Source organism: Coregonus lavaretus, assembly GCF_964263955.1.
Source record: "Coregonus lavaretus genome assembly, chromosome: 5".
Taxonomy (NCBI): Eukaryota; Metazoa; Chordata; class Actinopteri; order Salmoniformes; family Salmonidae; genus Coregonus; species Coregonus lavaretus.
In genome coordinates this window covers 40,007,039-40,030,968 of record NC_139992.1, presented here as the reverse complement: position 1 = coordinate 40,030,968, position 23,930 = coordinate 40,007,039, and the positions used below count along the sequence as shown (strand labels likewise).

The following is a 23,930-nucleotide window of genomic DNA, read 5'->3' as shown; positions in this document are numbered from 1 at the left end:
TGTCTGGGGCGGGATGGTGATTGGAATTTCTGGAGAGTTGTTAGGGATGGGGCATTTTGGCAAGGGTGTGTGTGTGTTATAGGTTTGCAATGGGTGTGTGGGAGTGTGTGTCCATGTGCGTGTGTATGCAGTTAGCACCTGTGGATGGCTTTCCCAGGGTGCATGCGGGGCGAGTGCTCCAGCAGTAGGTCAGTAGGAAGTATTAGATCAGAGTTACGTAATGTGATCCTCCAGCTCTTTATTCCCTTTGAGTCTCTTCCAGACCCTGACAGCCCCATTCAGTCCCAGGGCAGGAGGCTGGACCAGGGATCAGAAAGCCATGGAACACAGTCTCTCTCACACACATGCACACATGTACATGCTGTGATTCAATAGCACAGGTACTCCATCAGAGCGGCATTCAAACTCGCTGCATGTGTGTGGAGCGTGTTTGATGGACACTAATTGGCTGAACGTGTGTATGGGAGGCAGTTCCAGCATTTGACCACTAGCACTAACTAGACTTTCTAAGCTCTGAGAAGGTCTCGGATAGGGTCAGGGAGTCAGTTACAGTGCAGGGATAGTAGGGTCAGGGAGTCAGTTAGGGTCCTGGGATGGATGTCTGCCCATGTATGTACTCCAGTGGCAGTCAGTGCCGTTTAAGATAAGGGAGTACAATTTTGTATTTTCATGAGCATGGCCTTATTTCTATTACAGCATATTGGATGACTGTCATTCATATTCCATTCACCCAGTTCAATGTAACAGCAATGGGTTTAGGCTACTACATGATACTAACATTTTCCCTATACCCATCATGAGGTTGCTACAACCTAGCCTATGAATGAACGTTTACAAAGTAGGTGCACACAGGTCGAGAGAACATTTTGAGGTGACACATGGCCAGACAGTGACACATTCAATAGCGCCTTGCACACTCTTGCCTGCATCTAGCTGATATAGGATGTAATCATTAGTCCAACAGTTGCAAACAAGTTTCTATTGGACAAATTCAGGTATGTTTATCCCCGTTTTGTTTAATTTGCTTCCGTTTAAGAAACATTTTTCAACAGAATTGGCGGAATGAATACACCCCTGATCACGCATAAACACAGTTCACTTTCATAGCAGCCACGTTGTATTCCTTACTCGACTCTATGCACTCTCCTCCTCTCACCTTGTACCTTTGCTTGTGGACTTCAATGCACAACACATCAGCTGTATGTGACCAGGCAAAAAAACCTTTCCAAGCCAAACCATATCATAAAATAGCCACTTTAACATAAGTTATGTAGCTTAAGAAACAAGGTTCATGAAATCAATAATTTGCTAGTACAAATGACATTCGTATTCTGACAATCTTTGAAACTCACTTAGATAATACCTTTGATACAGTGATAGCAATACATGGTTATAACATCTACAGAAAAGACTGAAATACCAAAGGTGGAGGTGTTGCCGTTTATATTCAGAACTACATTCCTGTAAAGCTTAGAGAGAATCTCATGTTAAATACTGTTGAAGTAATATGGCTTCAGATTAATCTGCCTCAGCTAAAGCCCATTCTGGTGGGAAGCTGCTATAGACCACAAAGTGCTAACAGTCAGTATCTGGATAACATGTGAAATGCTTGATAATGTATGTGATATCAACAGAGAGGTATATTTACTGGGTGATTTAAATATTGACTGGCTTTAATCAGGCTGCCCACTCAAGAGAAAGCTTCAAACTGCAACTATTGCCTGCATCCTGGTTCAGGTTATCAGTCAACCTACCAGGGTAGTTACAAACAGCACATTAATGAAATCATCAACATGTATTGATCACATCTTTACTAATGCTATGAAACAAAGATAAATGACAAAGAATTATAGTAAAAACTTTGGAGCACCTTAAATGAAATTTTGGGGCAAAAAGGCAAACTCAGCACCATCATTCATTGAACCAGATGGCTCATTCATCACAAAACCCACTGATATTGCCAACTACTTTAATAATTTTTTCATTGACAAGATTAGCAAACTTAGGCATGACATGCCAGCAACAAACACTGACACTACACATCCAAGTATATCTGACCAAATTATGAAAGACAAGCATTGTAATTTTGAGTTCCGTAAAGTGAGTGTGGAAGAGGTGAAAAAAAGTAGTGTTGTCTATCAACAATGACAAGCCACCGGGGTCTGACAACTTAGATGGAAAATTACTGAGGATAATAGCAGACGACTCCTATTTGCCATATCTTCAATTTAAGCCTACTAGAAAGTGTGTGCCCTCAGGCCTGGAGAGAAGCAAAAGTCATTCCGTGACCTAGGAATAGCGCAGCACAAATGACTGATGATTGGCTGAGAGAAATTGATGATAAAACGTTTGTCGGAGCTGTTTTGTTAGACTTCAGTGCGGCTTTTGACATTATCGATCATAGTCTGCTACTGAAAAATGTATGCGTTATGGCTTTACACCCCCTGCTATATTGTGGATGAAGAGTTACCTGTCTAATGAACACAGAGGGTGTTCTTTAATGGAAGCCTCTCCAACATAATCCTGGTAGAATTAGGAATTCCCCAGGGCAGCTGTCTAGGCCCCTTACTTTTTTCAATCTTTACTAACGACATGCCACTGGCTTTGAGTAAAGCCAGAGTGTCTATGTATGCAGATGACTCAACACTATACACGTCAGCTACTACAGCAACTGAAATGACTGCAAAACTTAACAAAGAGCTGCAGTTAGTTTCAGAATGGGTGGCAAGGAATACATTCGTCCTAAATATTTCAAAAACTAAAACGATTGTATTTGGGACAAATTAGTCACTAAACCCTGAACCTCAACTAAATCTTGTAATGAATAATGTGGAAATTGAGCATGTTGAGGTGACTAAACTGCTTGGAGTAACCCTGGATTGTAAACTGTCATTGTCAAAACAAATTGATACAACAGTAGCGAAAATGAGAAGTCTGTCCATAATAAAGCGCTTCTTTGCACTATCAACAAGTCAAGTCCTACAGGCCCTAGTTTTGTCGCACCTGGACTACTGTTCAGTCATATGGTCAAGTGGCACAAAGACGGACTTAGGAAAATTGCAATTGGCTCAGAACAGGGCAGCACGGCTGGCCCTTGGATGTACACAGAGAGCTAACATTAATAATATGCATGTCAATCTCTCCTGGCTCAAAGTGGAGGAGAGATTGACTTCATCACTACTTGTATTTGTGAGCGGTATTGACATGTTGAATGCACCAAGCTGTCTGTTTGAACTACTGGCACACAGTTCGGACACCCATGCATACCCCACAAGACATGCCACCAGAGGTCTCTTCACAATCCCCATGTCCAGAACAGACTATGGGAGGCACACAGTTCTACATAGAGCCATGACTACATGGAACTCTATTCCACATCAAGTAACTCATGCAAGTGGTAAAATCAGATAAAAAAAAACAGATAAAAATACATCTTATGGAACAGCGGGGACTGTGAAGAGACACATGCATACACACACATGATAACATATGCACTATACACACACGTACACATGGATTTTGTGTTGTAGATATGTGGTAGTAGAGTAGTGGCCTGAAGGCACACACTTGATGTGTTGTGAAATCTGTTGTGAATGTATTGTAATGTTTTTAAAATGGTATAACTGCCTTAATTTTGATGGACCCCAGGAAGAGTAGCTGCTGCCTTGTACAAATACAATTAACCGCTACACACAGCCTACATTGTTTTTCACCATATTAGCTAAAGTAACATCATAGTCAACATAGCTAATAGAACTAACGCGTTAGTAAACCCACTACAATCATGCAGTACTGTTACAGTGTACAGTCAGTAAGCAGTTTAGCACTTACACCAGCAGGCCCTGGTGGCAATAAATTAGTAAAACCAAAAGCTTACCTTGACTTGGAAGTGTGTTGGATAGTCATAGCCAGCAAGCTAACATAGCATCCCTCTGTTTGAGCAGGGTGTTTGAGTAGGCTAAACTAACTAGCTGCATTTGCTAGGTAAGTAAGGGAAACTGAAAAATGACAATCTCTCTCTATTTCTCTCTTGCTTCTCCTTCATTTTAGAATAAATTAATTTGTTACAAACTGTTCAACTATTGTCTTTCTCTCTCTTTGAGTCAACTACTCACCACATTTTATGCACTGCAGTGCTAGCTAGCTGTAGCTTATGCTTTCAGTACTATATTCATTCTCTGATCCTTTGATTGGGTGGACAACATGTCAATTCATGCTGCAAGAGCTTTGATAGGATGTAGGACATCCTCCGGAAGTTGTCATAATTACTTTGTAAGTCAATGGAAGGGGGTGAGAACCATGAGCCTCCTAGGTTTTGTATTGAAGTCAATGTACCCAGAGGAGCACAGAAGCTAGCTGTCCTCTGGCTACACCATGGTGCTACCCTACAGAGTGCTGTTGAGGCTACTCTAGACCTTCATTGCAAAATAGTGTGTTTTAATAAATTATTTGGTGACACGTGATTATATTTATTATAGTTTTATCTAAAAAGCATAACTTTTTATGTTTTACAATTATATCTTTATGAAATTCACTGAGGAGGATGGTCCTCCCCTTCCTCCTCTGATGAGCATCCACTGGTGTACTCTAAATGCTGGGTCCCAATACTGTTAGTCCTCTACTTGGTACCTTTTTCTTATTTTTTGTTTCGTAATTTTACCCCCCTTTTTCTCCCCAAGTTCGTGATATGACGATCTTGTCTCATCGCTGCAACTCCCCAACGGGCTCGGGAGAGGCGAAAGTCAAGTCATTCGTCCTCCAAAGCATGACCCGCCAAACCGCGCTTCTTAACACCCGCCCGCTTAACCCGGAAGCCAGCCGCACCAATGTGTCGGAGAAAACACTGTTCATCTGATGGCTGAAGTCAGCCTGCAGGCGCCCGGCCCGCCACAAGGAGTCGCTAGAGCACGATGAGCCATGTAAAGCCCCCTCGGCCAAACCCTCCGCTAACCTGGACAACGCTGGGCCAATTGTGCGCCACCCTATGGGACTCCCGGTCACGGCCGGTTGTGACTCCGCAACAATGCGATGCAGTGCCTTAAACCACTGTGCCACTCGGGAGGCCCGGTACCTTTTCTAAATGATCACTAATCTCAATTGAATGGACTGCTAGCAGCAATAGAAGTGGTAGCATATGAAGGGAACTCTTCAGTTGATGATACTGATAGAAGGCTAGGAGACACCTGCACTATATTACTGTACTGAGGAAGGATGGAATCACCTGCACCATATTACTGTACTGAGGAAGGATGGAATCACCTGCACCATATTACTGTACTGAGGAAGGATGGAATCACCTGCACCATATTACTGTACTGAGGAAGGATGGAATCACCTGCACCATATTACTGTACTGAGGAAGGATGGAATCACCTGCACCATATTACTGTACTGAGGAATGATGGAATCACCTGCACCATATTACTGTACTGAGGAAGGATGGAATCACCTGCACCATATTACTGTACTGAGGAAGGATGGAGACAAATGCTGGAAGTCTGGAGATTATTTTAGACAGAGCCCCCGGACAGATGGCAGCTCGCCCCGCCTGACTGATGTGTGTGTTACTTTACAGTATGGGAGGGCAGTTTTAAGAGCATGTACAGTATGTTCCCAATGTGTACCCATAGTTCTTGTCCGTGGTCTGTATTGTAAATGTCTGATCCCTGCATGCTTCACTACTCTATGGAGTGGATGTTTAGTAGCCGGCTAATGTGTAGGTCTATGTTTATATTTGATATGGGTTAATGCCTTGTCGGGTAGGTATTTCAACTGTGAGTATAGCATAGGAGGTATTGTTTGTAAGGTTATGCGGTTATAAGGAAGTATGCTCAAGTTGCCTCTGGATACATATTTCAAATGGGTACATTGATTCATTATGCATGTAGCTTTCTGTTATATTTAAAAATAACTACATCTGTTGTGTTTGTTAGTCTGTTTCTCTGTCTGTCTCTGTGTGCATGGCTGAGCTGGGAGTATTTATAACGCTGGGCCTCTCAGACATACTGAACTCTATCCATGGAGCCAGTGGTAAGACTAAGCCACATCCTGTCACTGAGCGAGAAGGTTAGGGATGGAAGGAGAGAGTGGGAAAGAGAGCCAGAAAGACGGGGAGATGAAGGGCTCAGATGGATATTTTGATAGAGGGTCAGAGGGAGTGGAGGAAGAAGAGAGTGAGGGATGAGAAATGGAGGCAGGGAGAGAATGACTGAGAATAAAAGAGAGCAGTAGAGAACAGAAGAAAAGTCTCCTTGGCAGATCCTTCACCAGTAACCATGCAGAGAAGCAGCATGGTAGGGCATGACCAAACAGGCCCTCCAGTCCCAGATGAATACTAACGCAGAGACTGGGCCAGAATCAGGGCTTATAGAGCCAGCCTCTGCCTCTCCAAACTCCCCTGCAGTCTCATACAAACAGGCCTTTCTCCTTTTGGCTCGCCCTCCTGTCCCCTAATTTCCCATCTCTCCCCCTCTCTCCTCCCTCTCCCCAGACAGCTAAACTTTCACACATTCATTTTCCTTCTAAACAAGTGCAAGGCCCATTAACCCTCTGCATTCCTCCGTCTCTCCATGGATGGAGGGAAACATGGCCATTATAGCGCACAGTTAACAGACCCACCTTAGAGGGCTGACTGACACACTGGATGTGGAATGTGAAGTGAACCCAGGGGAGATTTATGTGGGTTGACTTTTACATTTACATTTACGTCATTTAGCAGACACTCTTATCCAGAGCGACTTACATTATTCAATTTTTTTATTTATTTATTTATTTTTGTTTTTCATACTGGCCCCCCATGGGAATCGAACCCACAACCCTGGCGTTGCAAATGCCATGCTCTACCAACTGAGCTACCTCCCTGCCGGCCATTCCCTCCCCTACCCTGGACGACGCTGGGCCAATTGTGCGCCGCCCCATTGGTCTCCCGGTTGCGGCCGGCTACAGCAGAGCCTTAGACCACTGCGCCACTCGGGAGGTTGTATGGAAACATTTTGATTTGTATGGGCTGCTGAGCTCATGTGAGTCACTCATAAATATTGTAGTACTCTGTCTATTGAAAGCTGTCTTTCCTCATAATTTACTAACATTGTCAGTGTAGTTACTATTGTAGTGGAAGGTTGGGGTTAAAATGATACATCTGTGTCTTGTTTTGCTTGAAAATGCGGTGTTGTAGAAACTGCAGAGAACTGTGTCTGGAAACCAACCCAGAGCAGAGCACCACCCAGTTCACATGTGACCTTCCAAAAACACTGCTGTGACATCACATCACTCTAATGTTGCGTTCATATTTCAGCAGTGGTGACAGAGAATGTGGGGCATAACCTGGCTGTACATCATATTCAAGCCAATAAACTGTATTTAGTAATCAATTTGGGGGAGGATGTGGATGATGTTGAAGTCTTGTGGTTTGTGGTCAAGTTTAGTGTCACAATTGATTAGGTAGCGTGTTCACATACGATATGAATGTGTATGATCTGGACAGGAGCGAGGGTTTAGGTTGAAGATGTTCACCATAACCATATGTCTGCTAGCATCAGAGCGGTTGCCAGGGGCATAGCAGCGGGGGCCAACATTTTTTATTCCGATATTTCAGAGGGTGCTACAGCACCCTCAGCACCCCTACTTCCTGCGGCTAAGGCCAGGGGGTTGCCATGGGGTGGCAGGTCCAGAGAGCGTGACCTGTTGGGAAGGATCATAGGTCAGGTCCAGTCAGCCAGGACTGTTAAAGATAGCAGGTCTATTAATATATGACTCAATGTGGGATACTGGGATTCAATATCAGCAGAACACATACCAGCTACTGTACACTCAATCCTACTGCCCCTCTGACAGCTAGAGGGGCTCAACTGTCTGTCACAGGGTCGTCATGGGGATGAGGGGCGGGGTCAGGTTTTTTTCTCCTTGGTGATGTCAGTACTGGCAGATTAGGTCATTTTAGAAAACATGGAGAACTCTTAATTTTAAGGGCTGCTTGTAAACTCATTATAACCCATTAGTAAATAGTTTGTTAACCATTGTTAAACTAAACTGTTAATACAACATCAATCGGCTGTATTCACAACACTATTTCAGTACGTGCAAAGAAGCATTATGCAGTATTGATACAAACTTCTTTGCTCATCAAATCAGTTATCAAATGAAAAAGTGGAAGCAATTTCCTAGGTAAACCTGAGCTTACGGCTGTGTGCTGTGTATAACAAAACAGTATAATCAATACAAACATCATTTCCCCAGCAGTGGTTCTCCCTCACTCTGCCAAATAAACTGTTTATGAGTGTGTTTAATATGTGTCCCTCTCGGCTGCAGATTATATTGAAGGTGCACTGCTCAGAGTATTGCCTCTGTTGCATAAACACCTTGATTCGATTCCCTGCTTATTAAAGTCATCTTATTCTAATATTTCACTCTGTGTTATGGGGCCAACTGTAAACTCTCTCCTTCCTTGCTGGAGGAAGAAGAGAGGAGGAGGAAGGGGTGGTGGAGTGTATTTGTTATTACTCAGGGAGAAAGGGAGCGAGGGAGAGAAAGGAAAAATTAAAAAGGAAAAGAAAGAGGCCAAGGCTCCCAATTTGGGCAATCTCCTAATGAAATAATCATGTTTGTGTCTGAACTGGGCCATAGCGGATTGGCAGGCAGGATGAGCACTGTGGAGTAATTGCATGTTTGAGATTAGTATCTGGGGGAAGAGAGGATGGAGGGGGGAGCTTGTGTATTGGAGGGTGGAGAGAAGAGGGGGCTGTGGGTGTGTGTGTGTATTGGGGAAGGAAAGGATTCTGTGGAGCTGGTTGGAGGGGGATGGGAGGGGAGAGAGAGAGAGACTGGTTGTAGTTATGGGGGTCTTGTGACGTTCCCTCTGTGGCCTGCAGCTCCCAGATGGAAACGTTTACGGGCCACGCCACCACAGGCCTCGGGAGAACAAGAGGAACGAAAGAGAGACAATAGAGAGACTGGAGAGGAATGAGAGAGAGAGAGAGAGAGAGAGAGAGACGGAGGGGCGAACAGTTCTGAAAGAAAAGTCCCTCTACTTCATAAATTATATAGTGAAAACTGCCCTCCCTCTCCTTACCAAATGGAGATGCACTTTTTCTCCCTCTCTCCTCTCTCCATCTCCCCTCCCCTCCCCTCCCCTCCCAACCTTCACCTCTGCCCCAGCCATGACAGTTTGATCCTGCTGCTATCCTTATCCAGTTTATCCAGCTAGAGTTGTGTAAACAGAGCAAGCTGAGCAGCTACAGAGCTTTCATGCGTCTCTGTCAGCCTAACCTATCACAACTGGTTTCTCTCTCTCTCTCGCTTGCTCGCTAAGGGTTTGAGCTTGTTTGGCTCAGGCTCTACTCCCTAGTATTCTAGGGCTGTTCTGTTCACTGTTTTGATGCCCTTTTCAATTGTTTAAGTGCCGGTAATACAAATACGATTGAAATGAGAAAAAGTTCCATATGAACTGCCAGGAAATGATCACTCTTGGCATCATGGACTCTCTGTATGGTCTTTGTTTGTATTGGATATAAATATACAGCAATGCTGTTGGTGGTTGGAGTGACCTCTGTATGTGTTGATATTGAACATCCATCTTTCCCCCCTCTTCCTCAGGTCAAGGGGTCCAATCAGAACCGGGCTAGGCGGGTCACGCGGGCTGTGGTGCTGACGGGTCAGCACGTAGCCGCGGATACGGAGGTCCAGCTGTTCCAGCGGATCCTGGAGCAGCGAGGCTACGAGGTCAGCCTGTCCCGATACGCCGAGACCAACATCGCCCTGAGACACGACAACGGTGAGATGGAGGGAGGAGGAGGAAGGGATGGAGTGAAGGATAGAGAGATGGAGGGTGAAGGGAAAGGTTTTTCAACAGCATCGGCTAGCACTGAGAAAAGACAGCAGTGAGCGAGAGTGCAGGGAGTTAAGGTGGAAGAAAGGAGGGAGGGGAGGGAGGAAAGTGGGGGAGAAGGATAAAGAGAGATGGAGGATGGAGAGATTAGGGTAAGATAAAGAGAGGTGAGCAGGTTCTACAGTTAAGACGGAAGGAGTGGGGAAGGCAGGAAGGGTGGAGAGAAGCAGAGCGGGAGGGAGGGATCGTGGAGAGGGAGGAGGCAAGGAATGGCTGGAAAGGGTCCCAGAGAGGTAGAAGCTGATAGATAAATAGATAAATAACATAAAGATACTATACGGTACAGTCTTTACCTGCACACATACACAAACAATCCATTCACTAGCTATTTGTCCCCAGGCAAGTGACTTGCGCGCACACACACATACGCACACACATGGCCGTATTCCGGTCACTGATGACGTGCAGACACAGGCATTAGAGCAGGGTTAAGAGGTGTGTGTGTGAGAGAGGCCTGCTGCTCTGGCCAGGCAGGTGGGTGGGAAGGGGTTAAAGGGTTAACAGCTATAGAGCCTGGTCTGTAGGGCCTGGTCTGCACCCCCTGCTGGGTTTACTGTCCTGGAGGGTGGAGTTGTTTTCAGGGCTCACTACACCCCCCTTCTCCCCACACCGCCTTCGACTTAACTGTACACACCATCATGACTTTTTCTGTAATCTCTCCCTCTGTCTGGCCGGGATGTGTGTGTGTGTGTGTGTATGGAGTAGGAAAAACTAGGAAAAGGAGAATGGTATTCCAGTGATCCAGTGAAGGACGCTACTGGAAAATCATTGGAGCTCAGCACAGAAGTATCATGTGGATAGTTTAGCTGGAAGGCAGAGGGGGAGAGAGAGATAGAGAGGGACACTTATAGGAGACCAGATGTTTGAACTACCCTTGTCATTCAGGGTCATAAATCACTGCTCTACTAGTAAGGCTAGTCCCAATGATTAATTGTGTGTGTGTGTACTTACACACATTCATGTTTGTGTGTGTGTGTGCAGACAGGTGTGTGTGCATGTACCTCTAAGTATGTGTGTTATGTCCCTGTGTGTGTGTTTGTGTGTGTCTACTGTGATTTACTATCAAGAGGAGAGTAGAGGCAGGTCCCAGGTGTCAGGCTCTGTGAGTCAGAATGCCCAGCTGTCACTCACCCAATCAGTGTGATGATTGACAGGTCAGCCTGTAGACCACATTGGGGCCCTGGTCACTCTGATCAAAGAACCCAGCAGGTCGTTAGTTAAACAGCAACACCCTTAATGACTTTACCAGCCCAGAGACTGAATAGCATGGGCCTGGTAAATGTCTTTAGGACTGTGTCCTATAAAAGCATCATATTCAGTCCTTGCACCTGTGCGTATTTATGATGGAAAGAGGAGACAAGGAATGGGGCAATTTAACAGTATTGGGACACTGCCTGTGTCATTGCCAAGGTAGCCTAAGTGTGTGAGAGAAAATTCCAGCCCATTCTCCCTTATAATGGATTTGTCCGATCTACATCAGGGCCTAAAAACTGGAGCGTACTGGAATGAAAGGGTAGAGTTCCTGGAAGAAAGAGTCCAGATCTTTAATTTGATGAGCCCTAATTGTGTTAGTCTCTTATTGGCTCAAATGCATCAGATTAGATGGAGACAATCATTTCCTGTTTACTCAAACCAACCCAAACAGAGAGACAGAGATTGGCTTTTACTGTTACTGTTGTTGTTGTTGTTTTCTCTGAGGGCTTTTTCAGTCTCCTACCAGACTGTGCGTGCTTGTGCGTCAGGGCTCGAATTCCCCGACGGCATCGGCGGCCATGGCTGTCGATGCCCTCTTGTGTGGCAGTAATGCCCTCTAAGAAAATGTATCCCTTGCAGCCAAAGTTGCCGATGTGCCCTTGGTGCTGAATATAATAATTATAATTCCCTTCTCCCGGCTGCCAATTGCTGTAGCCTGCTCCGAAGCACCTCTCACTCACATGGCTCTCTCAATTCTTATTAGTCAATGCCCGTCACGTGATCGGGTCCTTCTCACAGGCTTCTCACAGGCTTCGCAGCTCCGAAGTGAAGATATAATTAAAAGTCTCATTTAAAGTTTGGTTACATTTTCAGGCGCCTCCCTCATGTCAGCATAGGTCAGGACATAACCGGCTGTAGCCAAAGGCTATCACCTACACTTCGACATGTAGGCTAATTATTTATGTACATATACATATACTTGTGTTTTTCTTAACAGAATAGCTACTGTTTTTCGGTTTTCAAATGAATTTAATTGGCTATTTTGGTCAATGGCCTTGGTGACCTAGCAGATGTCCTTGGTGCCCTGGCAGATTGGGCACGTCTTGAAGGCCAAATGGCCTTGCCCCTAAAATCACGAAATTCCAGGCCGTGTGTGTGTGCTCTTCTGAAGGTCTGGGGCTCTGGGCTGTATCAGGGTCAACTCAGACAGATGGCAGGCTGATATGGGAGCTGTGGCAGGACCTGAAAGCAATGATTATAGGTTACAAAGAACACTACACACACTTAATCTATCTCTGTATCCAGACACAGAAGGAGGAGTGTATATACAGACCCCCACACACACACTCACAAACTCAGGAACACAGAAACACAGACACACACACAAAGGTAAAGTTCTTGCTATCCATTCATCTCTAGGCTGCCATAATAGCTGTTAAGTCACTTCCTCCTATTCTCAATGATTCAGAACACTGAGACCAAAACAGCCATGGTCCTGGCCAAAAACATCACCACGTTTCCTCTCCTCTCCAAATACTGGCTGTACAATCGCTACCAGATGTTTTTCTCTCTCTCTCCCAATTTCTGTTGTTTCTGTTTCTCTCTCTCTCTCTCTCTACCTCACACAGTTGGAGCACCGTATTTGGTATGGTTTCAAAGCTTCATTTATTTGTAAAACATGCTTACTGATCTCTTATCCGTTCCCTCTCCTTTCCCTTTCTTCCTCTCTCCCAGGTGGCAGTGTGGAGTGGAGTGTGTTGGTGTGTCTGAGTGGTTCAGAGAAGAGTTGTCTGAGGAGAGTGTCCTTCTCCCATCTGCAGCCCCATCAGAGGGTGAGACCAGCTACACACACACAGCCCCTCTTCAGGTCCTTTTGTCCGCTCCCACCCCTCTTCCTTAGATCAAGACCCAAGTCTCTGCCCACCCTTGTTTGAGAACATAATTCATCTTACAAAAGGCAGAGTGAATCTGACTGACGTAGGCACAACCAACAATCACTGCCATGTTCCAGGGACAGGAGGAGAGGAGGGGCAGGGGGGTCCGTTTCCTGCTTTGGGCCTAATTCAGGGTTTTGTGTGTTTCAGGGAATACAGTGTTGTGTGGTTTGGTTTACTCTGTCTTTCAGATTTAGTCTAGCTCCATTAGAACTTGGAAATATTGAACGATAGATTGTGATTCAGATATCATATGTGAGGGATGTGGAGTACCAGTAGAACTGATTTGAATTTGAGTGCTTTGTCCATCCTTCTCTGGCCAGTGATTTGAGTCCGGGGGATGGGAGAGGAGCTAGGATCATGCCCAGGACTGATAGGGATTTGGGCCTTAGAAGACACACACTGTACGGGAATGTTCAACCGGAATGTCGTCTCATACGGGAACGTTGGTGACCTATGTGGGAATGTTACCCCATGTCGGAATGTCGGACCGACATGGGTGTGATGGGAGTGTAGTTTTAATGTGGGAGTGTAGCTCAGCTGGTAGAGCACGGCGCTTGTAATGCCAAGGTAGTGGGTTCGATCCCCGGGACCACCCATACACAAAAATGTATGCACGCATGACTGTAAGTCGCTTTGGATAAAAGCGTCTGCTAAATGGCATATTTTTATTTATATTTAATGTGGGTTTCATATTGATGAAAACCCCAGCAGTGAAGCTTGATCCCCTTACGACCCCCAGTTTTTGTTCTAACATCTTTGCGAAATCAGATCCACCCAAAGATTCTTCTAGAAAATATTTTTAGAAGCCTGGCCTAAGTCAGCATCTGAGAGAATTCAGTGAAAACGTCTCTGTCCTGAGATGGTGGATCTCAGATCAAACACGATGGGAAAACACACAGTAAACTCCTCCAACAACAAACATCACATTCCCTTCTCCCTCTCTTCTTTACACACCCTCCTATAACACTAACATCCCGTAACATCAGACTGCATAGGACCATCCAACCACTGCCAGAAGAGAGTCATCCTTAGCCTGGACCCAGATCCGTTTTTTGCATATTACTATGGTCCATAGTCATAGTGGGCAAGACGGCACAAACCGATCTGGGACCTGGCTAAGTCCTCTTGCCACAACTTCAAACAAGTCCACTAACTTTCATTCGTTGCCTTTGGATCCACTGCTTAGAATCTAGATCATCTGTGTTTTGAATTGGAGCATCATATCATGTTGGTAGATGACTTATTGATCTTGAACTCTGTGGGGTCCCATCTGTTATCTCCTCAGGTCAACATGATACCTGTGCTGGTGGGGGCCTTCTCTGATGTGGACGGGCTCTGTCGCTTCCAGACAGACAGCCGGCTGGCAGGTGGGTCTACAGGTGGAGTGCTGAGTGATACATGAGATCTGGGCCGTGTTTAATTATGCACCAAACTGAAGAAAACTGACTCAAACGGGGAGACTTGTCCAATAAGAAAAGTTGAAAACATTTTCTGTTGTGTGCCCTAATGAACACGACCTAGGTGAGTTATCACCTGTTTCCAGACAACCTTTAGTTTTCAGGCGAGCTCTTTGAGTTCCTTAAAGTAGAGATTTGGGCCAATGCTAGCAGACATTTAAATACAGATGCGTTTTCATGGAAATGACCCATACGTAATTAGACTTGTATAACTTCTATAAATTATATAAGCTAGTATAAATTGAAGTACTTATAGTACTATTAAAGTTGTATCCATGGAAACCATAGATGATGAGCTGAAGATGAATTTTGGAGAAGATGCATGGCTTGTTTTGGTTCAAAAGTTTGCATGGCTTTCATACCTGCTCTCTCTCTTTAATTTGGCTTTCTGAGAAGACCTAAATAAAGACAGCACTTTTATAGTCACAGTAACGATCGGTTCTGAGAAGTCGTTTATAATGACCCAATGCATCTCTGCTTATATTTGTCCTCCGTTCGAACCGCATGAAAAGAAAGATGATGGATCGAGTGAGACAGGGGCTTTGATGGAGATGCTGCAAAAATATATATTTTTGGTTGCCGTCAAGGGCACTTATCTTCATTATGTCTCAGAAGGAAGGTAATGATGACCAACGGACTTAGACAGTAATTGATTGTCCTCTGTGTGTTCTCCTCTATCTCTTTTCTCTTTAGTGTAGAGTTCTCTTCCCTGTACAGAACACACATTGTCTCCCACTTCTAGAACAATATTGTCCTTCCTTTTTGGCTTGTCTCCCACACAAATGTTGACATGGTGCAGTCCCGGTTAAAGGCTAGTGTCTCCTCCTCAATTGCCCCCTTTCACCTTGAAGTCCTGCAGACCCCCTCACAGCCCCTCTTCAGGTCCTTTTGACCGCCCACACCCCTCTTCCTTAGACCAGGACGCAGGTCTCTGCCCACCCTTTGTTTGAGAACATAATTTATCTTACAAAAGGCAGAGTGAATCTGACTGACGTAGGCACAACCAACAATCACTGCCATGTTCAAGGGACAGGAGGAGAGGAGGGGCAGGGGGGTCCGTTTCCTGGTTTGGGCCTAATTCAGGGTTTTGTGTGGTTTCAGGGAATACAGTGTTGTGTGGTTTGGTTTCCTCTGTGTTTCAGATTTAGTCTAGCTCCATTAGAACTTGTAAATATTGACAGATAGATTGTGATTCAGATATCATACAGTGAGGGGGAAAAAGTATTTGATCCCCTGCTGATTTTGTACGTTTGCCCACTGACAAAGAAATGATCAGTTTATGGTTTTAATGGTAGGTCTATTTGAACAGTGAGAGACAGAATAACAACCCAAGCATTAATCCAGAAAAACGAATGTCAAAAATTGTATAAATTGATTTGCATTTTAACGAGGGAAATAAATATCTTTACCCCCTCTCAATCAGAAAGATTTCTGGCTCCCAGGTGTCTTTTAAACAGGTAACGAGCTGAGATTAGGAGCACACTCTTAAAGGGAGTGCTCCTAATCTCAGCTTGTTACCTGTATAAAAGACACCTGTCCACAGAAGCAATCAATCAATCAGATTCCAAACTCTCCACCATGGCCAAGACCAAAGAGCGCTCCAAGGATGTCAGGGACAAGATTGTAGACCTACACAAGGCTGGAATGGGCTACAAGACCATCGCCAAGCAGCTTGGTGAGAAGGTGACAACAGTTGGTGCGATAATTCGCAAATGGAAGAAACACAAAATAACTGTCAATCTCCCTCGGCCTGGGGCTCCATGCAGAATCTCACCTCGTGGAGTTGAAATGATCATGAGAACTACACGGGAGGATCTTGTCAATGATCTCAAGGCAGCTGGGACCATAGTCACCAAGAAAACAATTGGTAACACACTACGCCGTGAAGGACTGAAATCCTGCAGCGCCCGCAAGGTCCCCCTGCTCAAGAAAGCACATATACAGCCCCGTCTGAAGTTTGCCAATGAACATCTGAATGATTCAGAGGAGAACTGGGTGAAAGTGTTGTGGTCAGATGAGACCAAACTCGAGCTCTTTGGCATCAACTCAACTCGCCGTGTTTGGAGGAAGAGGAATGCTGCCTATGACCCCAAGAACACCATCCCCACCGTCAAACATGGAGGTGGAAACATTATGCTCTGGGGGTGTTTTTCTGCTAAGGGGACAGGACAACTTCACCGCATCAAAGGGACGATGGACGGGGCCATGTACCGTCAAATCTTGGGTGAGAACCTCCTTCCCTCAGCCAGGGCATTGAAAATGGGTCGTGGATGGGTATTCCAGCATGACAATGACCCAAAACACACGGCCAAGGCAACAAAGGAGTGGCTCAAGAAGAAGCACATTAAGGTCCTGGAGTGGCCTAGCCAGTCTCCAGACCTTAATCCCATAGAAAATCTGTGGAGGGAGCTGAAGGTTCGAGTTGCCAAACGTCAGCCTCGAAACCTTAATGACTTGGAGAAGATCTGCAAAGAGGAGTGGAACAAAATCCCTCCTGAGATGTGTGCAAACCTGGTGGCCAACTACAAGAAACGTCTGACCTCTGTGATTGCCAACAAGGGTTTTGCCACCAAGTACTAAGTCATGTTTTGCAGAGGGGTCAAATACTTATTTCCCTCATTAAAATGCAAATCAATTTATAACCTTTTTGGCATCAGTTTTTCTGGATTTTTTTGTTGTTATTCTGTCTCTCACAGTTCAAATAAACCTACCATTCAAATTATAGACTGATCATGTCTTTGTCAGTGGGCAAACGTACAAAATCAGCAGGGGATCAAATACTTTTTTCCCTCACTGTACAGTGGGGAAAAAAAGTATTTAGTCAGCCACCAATTGTGCAAGTTCTCCCACTTAAAAAGATGAGAGAGGCCTGTAATTTTCAACATAGGTACACGTCAAATATGACAGACAAAATGAGATTTTTTTTCTCCAGAAAATCACATTGTAGGATTTTTAATGAATTTATTTGCAAATTATGGTGGAAAATAAGTATTTGGTCAATAACAAAAGTTTCTCAATACTTTGTTATATACCCTTTGTTGACAATGACACAGGTCAAACGTTTTCTGTAAGTCTTCACAAGGTTTTCACACACTGTTGCTGGTATTTTGGCCCATTCCTCCATGCAGATCTCCTCTAGAGCATTGATGTTTTGGGGCTGTCGCTGGGCAACAGGAACTTTCAACTCCCTCCAAAGATTTTCTATGGGGTTGAGATCTGGAGACTGGCTAGGCCACTCCAGGACCTTGAAATGCTTCTTACGAAGCCACTCCTTCGTTGCCCGGGCGTTGTGTTTGGGATCATTGTCATGCTGAAAGACCCAGCCACGTTTCATCTTCAATGCCCTTGCTGATGGAAGGTTTTCACTCAAAATCTCACGATACATGGCCCCATTCATTATTTCCTTTACACGGATCAGTCGTCCTGGTCCCTTTGCAGAAAAACAGCCCCAAAGCATGATGTTTCCACCTCCATGCTTCACAGTAGGTATGGTGTTCTTTGGATGCAACTCAGCATTCTTTGTACTCCAAACACGACGGGTTGAGTTTTTACCAAAAAGTTATATTTTGGTTTCATCTGACCATATGACATTCTCCCAATCCTCTTCTGGATCATCCAAATGCACTCTAGCAAACTTCAGACGGGCCTGGACATGTACTGGCTTAAGCAGGGGGACACGTCTGGCACTGCAGGATTTGAGTCCCTGGCGGCGTAGTGTGTTACTGATGGTAGGCTTTGTTACTTTGGTCCCAGCTCTCTGCAGGTCATTCACTAGGTCCCCCCGTGTGGTTCTGGGATTTTTGCTCACCGTTCTTGTGATCATTTTGACCCCACGGGGTGAGATCTTGCGTGGAGCCCCAGATCGAGGGAGATTATCAGTGGTCTTGTATGTCTTCCATTTCCTAATAATTGCTCCCACAGTTGATTTCTTCAAACCAAGCTGCTTACCTATTGCAGATTCAGTCTTCCCAGCCAGGTGCAGGTCTACAATTTTGTTTCTGGTGTCCTTTGACAGCTCTTTAGTCTTGGCCATAGTGGAGTTTGGAGTGTGACTGTTTGAGGTTGTGGACAGGTGTCTTTTATATTGATAACAAGTTAAAACATGTGCCATTAATACAGGTAACGAGTGGAGGACAGAGGAGCCTCTTAAAAAAGAAGTTACAGGTCTGTGAGAGCCAGAAATCTTGCTTGTTTGTAGGTGACCAAATACTTATTTTCCACCATAATTTGCAAATAAATTCATAAAAAATCCTACAATGTGATTTTCTGGAAAAAAAATTCTCAATTTGTCTGTCATAGTTAACGTGTACCTATGATGAAAATTACAGGCCTCTCTCATCTTTTTAAGTGGGAGAACTTGCACAATTGGTGGCTGACTAAATACTTTTTTCCCCCACTGTATGTGAGTGCTTTGTCCATCCTTCTCTGGCCAGTGATTTGAGTCCGGGGGATGGAAGAGGAGCTGGGATCTTACCCAGGACTGATAGTGATTTGGGCCTTAGAACACACACACACACACACACACACCCTCTCTCTACTGGCGTCACATTTCCAACAGTGGGGAATTTCATTAGCAGTACAGTGCCAGAGAATGAAAACACGCTCTCAGTCCCTCCCACTGGGCACCCACTGGTTGAATCAACGTTGTTTCCACGTCATTTCAATGAAATTACGTTGAACCAACGTGGAAAAGACATTGAATTGATGTCTATTCCCAGTGGGCTGTTGATATGCAAAGCGAAGTATGTATAGGGGTTAACACTTCTTATGCAAGGACACACACACAGCTGCTCTGCTATTTCATAACTCATAACCAACACAAGGGAAGCAAACTCAACAAAAATAAACTGCTCGATCCCACCTCGGATAATAGCCCTGAGATCAACCCCTTGTGACACTCTAGGATAGATGCTAAATCCAACTGTCTCTGTCATCACTCTAGAGTAGTTACAGATTAATGTCTATTATCACTTGTGTGTGTTTCTCTGTCACTGTGTTTATGTTTCAGGGCTGGCATTACGCATAAATCCATCTGCCTGTGGATCGCCCCGCACCGAGCTGGGAGATGTTCGTGATGTGGCACAGGGTGATTGGTCAGTCAACTCTGCCAGTAACAACACATGTTTACCTTAGTCGGAACGTACAGCCAATCATGTTCAAGGGTCTCTATTCTCTTGTTGAAACAAATGGGTTTGATTTTCTTAGCTAATGTTATCGTTGTTGTTGTTTTTCCTTCCTTAGGAACCCAGCTGTTCCCACACTTAGCTTGGTGAGCCCTGGCCTCATTGCCACGGTGACAGTTTATGTCCTGGTCACCTCGGTTACGCCGCTCACAGCCTTCCTCCATCATACAGGCCTGGTCAGGACAAACGAGGACACGGACAGTCACACCACACAGGTACTGAGGACGCTATTCAATCTAATCTGCTCACCTTGTGTCTGGGGTTATAGATGAATTATATTCAATGTGAGCTTTGAGAATGCACCTTTGGATGCATGTCGTCATGTCATGCTTTGTGTGTGCAGTGCAAAAATAATGTGATTTCTTTTTACCTAGAAATATGATAATAATATACAGTGTTTGCACATGCTCCAATATTTTAGCATGTTTATGACTAAAGAAGCACAAAAACAACACTAGGCCCGAAAGTAACTTTAAGAAATAACTGGAGAAAATAAATAGCAAAAACATTATGTGCCATCATAGCTATATATCAAATCTATCCATTATACTGCATGTGTAGTCAGAGTGTATCCACTTGGCCTGTTTGCAGCACAGTGTGACTTGAAAGCCCTAAGCTAATTTAGGAGCAATATGCTAGGAACGCACTTAGCCAGCTACCACACAACCCTCCACTACACAGCTGTAACAGCCTAATCAACATCACATGGAGAAAATACGCAGCGCAAACATTCTGGAGAGGAGGAAGGAAGAAACAAGAGTTTCCTAAGAGGCATAGCGCAGTGTACAGCTCAAGGTCTCTAATATGTTTACTGTAGGTCCAGCTTTATCAAAGACTCAGGGCTACATTAAATCAAATCAGTTATATTTATGGTATATACACTACCATTCAAAAGTTTGGGGTCACTTAGACATTTCCTTGTTTTTGAAAGAAAAGCAATTTTGTTGTCCATTAAAATAACATCAAATTGATCAGAAATACAGTGCAGACATTGTTAATGTTGTAAATGGCTATTGTAGCTGGAAATGGCTGATTTCTTATAAAATATCTACATAGGCGTACAGAGGCCCATTATCAGCAACCTGTGTTCTAATGGCACGTTGTGTTTGCTAATCCAAGTTTAACAAATAACTTTCTTCTGAAACTCGTCAGTCTATTCTTGTTCTGAGAAATGAAGGCTATTCTATGCGAGAAATTGCCAAGAAACTGAAGATCTCGTACAACGCTGTGTACTACTCCCTTCACAGAACAGCGCAAACTGGCTCTAACCAGAATAGAAAGAGGAGTGGGAGGCCCCGGTGCACAACTGAGCAAGAGGACAAATACATTAGAGTGTCTAGTTTGAGAAACAGACGCTTCACAGGTCCTCAACTGGCAGCTTCATTAAATAGTACCCGCAAAACACCAGTCTCAACGTCAACAGTGAAGAGACGACTCCGGGATGCTGACCTTCTAGGCAGAGTTGCAAAGAAAAAGCCATATCTCAGACTGCCCATCTTAATCTTTTTTTTTATTGGCCAGTCTGAGATATGGCTATTTATTTGCAACTCTAATGCATTTGTCCTCTTGCTCAGCTGTGCACCGGGGCCTCCCACTCCTCTTTCTATTCTGGTTAGAGCCAGTTTGCGCTGTTCTGTGAAGGGAGTAGTACACAGCGTTTTATGAGATCTTCAGTTTCTTGGAAATTTCTCACATGGAATAGACTGACGAGTTTCAGAAGAAAGTTATTTGTTTCTGGCCATTTTGAGCCTGTTATCGAACCCACAATTGCTGATGCTCCAGATACTCAACTAGTCTCAAGAAGGCCAGTTTTATTGCTTCTTTAATCAGCACAACAGTTTTCAGCTGTGCTAACATAATTGCAAAAGGGTTTTCTAATGATCAATTAGCCTTTTAAAATGATCAACTAGGATTAGCAAACACAACATGCCATTGGAACACAGGACTGATGGTTGCTGATAATGGGCCTCTGTACGCCTATGTAGATATTCCATTAAAAATCAGCCATTCCCAGCTACAATAGCCATTTACAACATTAACAATGTCTACATTGTATTTCTGGTCAATTTGATGTTATTTTAATGGACCAAAAATTTATTTTATTTCGAAAACAAGGACATTTCTAATTGACCCCAAACTTTTGAACGGTAGTGTAGTACCAGTCAAAAGTTTGGACACACCTACTCATTCAATGGTTTTTCTTTATTTTGACTATTTTCTACATTGACATCAAAACTATGAAATAACACATATGGAATCATGTAGTAACCAAAAAAGTGTTAAACAAATCAAAATATATTTTATATTTGAGATTCTTCAGAGTAGCCATCCTTTGCCTTGATGACAGCTTTGCACAGTCTTGGCATTCTCTCAACCAGCTTCATAAGGTAGTCACCTGGAATGCATTTCAATTAACAGGTGTGCCTTGTTAAAAGTTAATTTGTGCAATTTCTTTCCTTTTTAATGCATTTGAGCCAATCAGTTGTGTTGTGACAAGGTAGGGGTGGTATACATATGATAGCCCTATTTGGTAAAATACCAAGTCCATATTATGGTAAGATCAGCTCAAATAATCAAAGAGAAATGACAATCCATCATTACTTCAAGGAATTAAGGTCAGTCAATCCAGAATTTTTCAAGAACTTTGAACGTTTCTTCAAGTGCAGTCGCAAAAACCATCAAACGCTATGATGAAACTGTCTCACATGAGGACCGCCACAGGAATGGAAGACCCAGAGTTACCTCTGCTGCAGAGGATAAATTCATTAGAGTTAACTGCACCTCAGATTGCAGCCCCAAAAAATGTTTCACAGACACATCTCAACATCAACAGAATTTTTATTTTACCTTTATTTAACTTGGCAAGTCAGTTAAGAACAAATTCTTATTTACAATGACGGCCTACACCGGCCAAACCCGGATGACGCTGTGCGCCGCCCTATGGGACTCCCAATCACGGCCGGTTGTGATACAACTGTGTCCCGAGTGGTGCAGTGGTCTAAGGCACTGCATCGCAGTGCTAGCTGTGCCACTAGAGATCCTGGTTCGAATCCAGGCTCTGTCGTAGCCGGCCGCGACCAGGAGACCCATGGGGTGGTGCACAATTGGCCCAGCGTCGTCCAGGGTAGGGGAGGGAATGGCCGGCAGGGATGTAGTTCAGTTGGTAGAGCATGGCGTTTGCAACGCCAGGGTTGTGGGTTCGATTCCCACGGGGGGCCAGTATGAAAAAAAAAAATGTATGCACTCACTAACTGTAAGTTGCTCTGGATAAGAGCATCTGCTAAATGACAAAATTGTCAAATGTAAAATGGATCGAACCAGGGGGTCTGTAGTGATGCCTCAAGCACTGAGATGCAGTGCCTTAGACCGCTGCGCCACTCGGGAGCCCATGAATCAGGCCTTCATGGTCGAATTGCTGCAAAGAAACCACTACTAGACACCAATAAGAAGAAGAGACTTGCTTGGACAAAAAAAACACGAGCAATGGATATTAGACCAGTGGAAATTTGTCCTTTTGGTCTGATGAGTCCAAATTTGAGATTTTTGGTTCCAACCACCGTGTCTTTGTGAGACGCAGAGTAGGTGAACGGATGATCTCCGCATGTGTGGTTCCACCCGTGAAGCATGGAGGAGGAGGTGTGATGGTGTGGGGGTGCTTTGCTGGTGACACTGTCAGTGATTTATTTAGAATTCAAGGCACACTTAACCAGCATGGCAACCACAGCATTCTGGGACTATCATTTGTTTTTCTACAGAACATTGACCCAACACACCTCCAGGCTGTTTAAGGGCTATTTGACCAAGAAGGAGAGTGATGGAGTGCTGCATCAGATGACCTGGCCTCCACAATCACCCGACCTCAACCCAATTGAGATGGTTTGGGATGAGTTGGACCACAGAGTGAAGGAAAAGCAGCCAACAAGTGCTCAGCATATGTGGGAACTCCTTCAAGACTGTTGGAAAAGCATTCTAGGTGAAGCTGGTTGAGAGTGTGCAAAGCTGTCATCAAGGCAAAAGGTGGCTACTTTGAAGAATCTCAAATATAAAATATATTTTTATTTGTTTAACACTTTTTGGTTACTACATGATTCCATATGTGTTATTTCATAGTTTTGTTGTCTTCACTATTATTCTACAGTGTAGAAAATTGTAAAAAAAAAAAAAAAAAAAAAACCTTGATTGAGTAGGTGTGTCAACTTTTGACTGGTACTGTGTTTATACAGTATATATATCATATATTTAACTGATTTGATTGAATGTAGCCCTGAGTCTTTGA

The 23,930-nt window shown here is 44.2% G+C and overlaps 1 protein-coding gene across 1 annotated transcript in view; it reads left to right on the top strand.

Moving 5' to 3' along the window:
* LOC311129254 (cadherin-like and PC-esterase domain-containing protein 1) overlaps window positions 1-23,930 on the top strand; it is a gene marked incomplete at both ends in the record, with an annotated part of 79,948 nt that overhangs the window by 4,515 nt on the left and 51,503 nt on the right. The window contains 5 exons of the mRNA XM_084161548.1: window positions 9,592-9,769; window positions 12,812-12,909; window positions 14,300-14,381; window positions 19,480-19,564; window positions 19,713-19,869. Of these exons, the coding sequence (XP_084017674.1) occupies window positions 9,592-9,769; window positions 12,812-12,909; window positions 14,300-14,381; window positions 19,480-19,564; window positions 19,713-19,869 (600 nt within the window). The remainder of the gene's footprint in view (window positions 1-9,591; window positions 9,770-12,811; window positions 12,910-14,299; window positions 14,382-19,479; window positions 19,565-19,712; window positions 19,870-23,930) is intronic.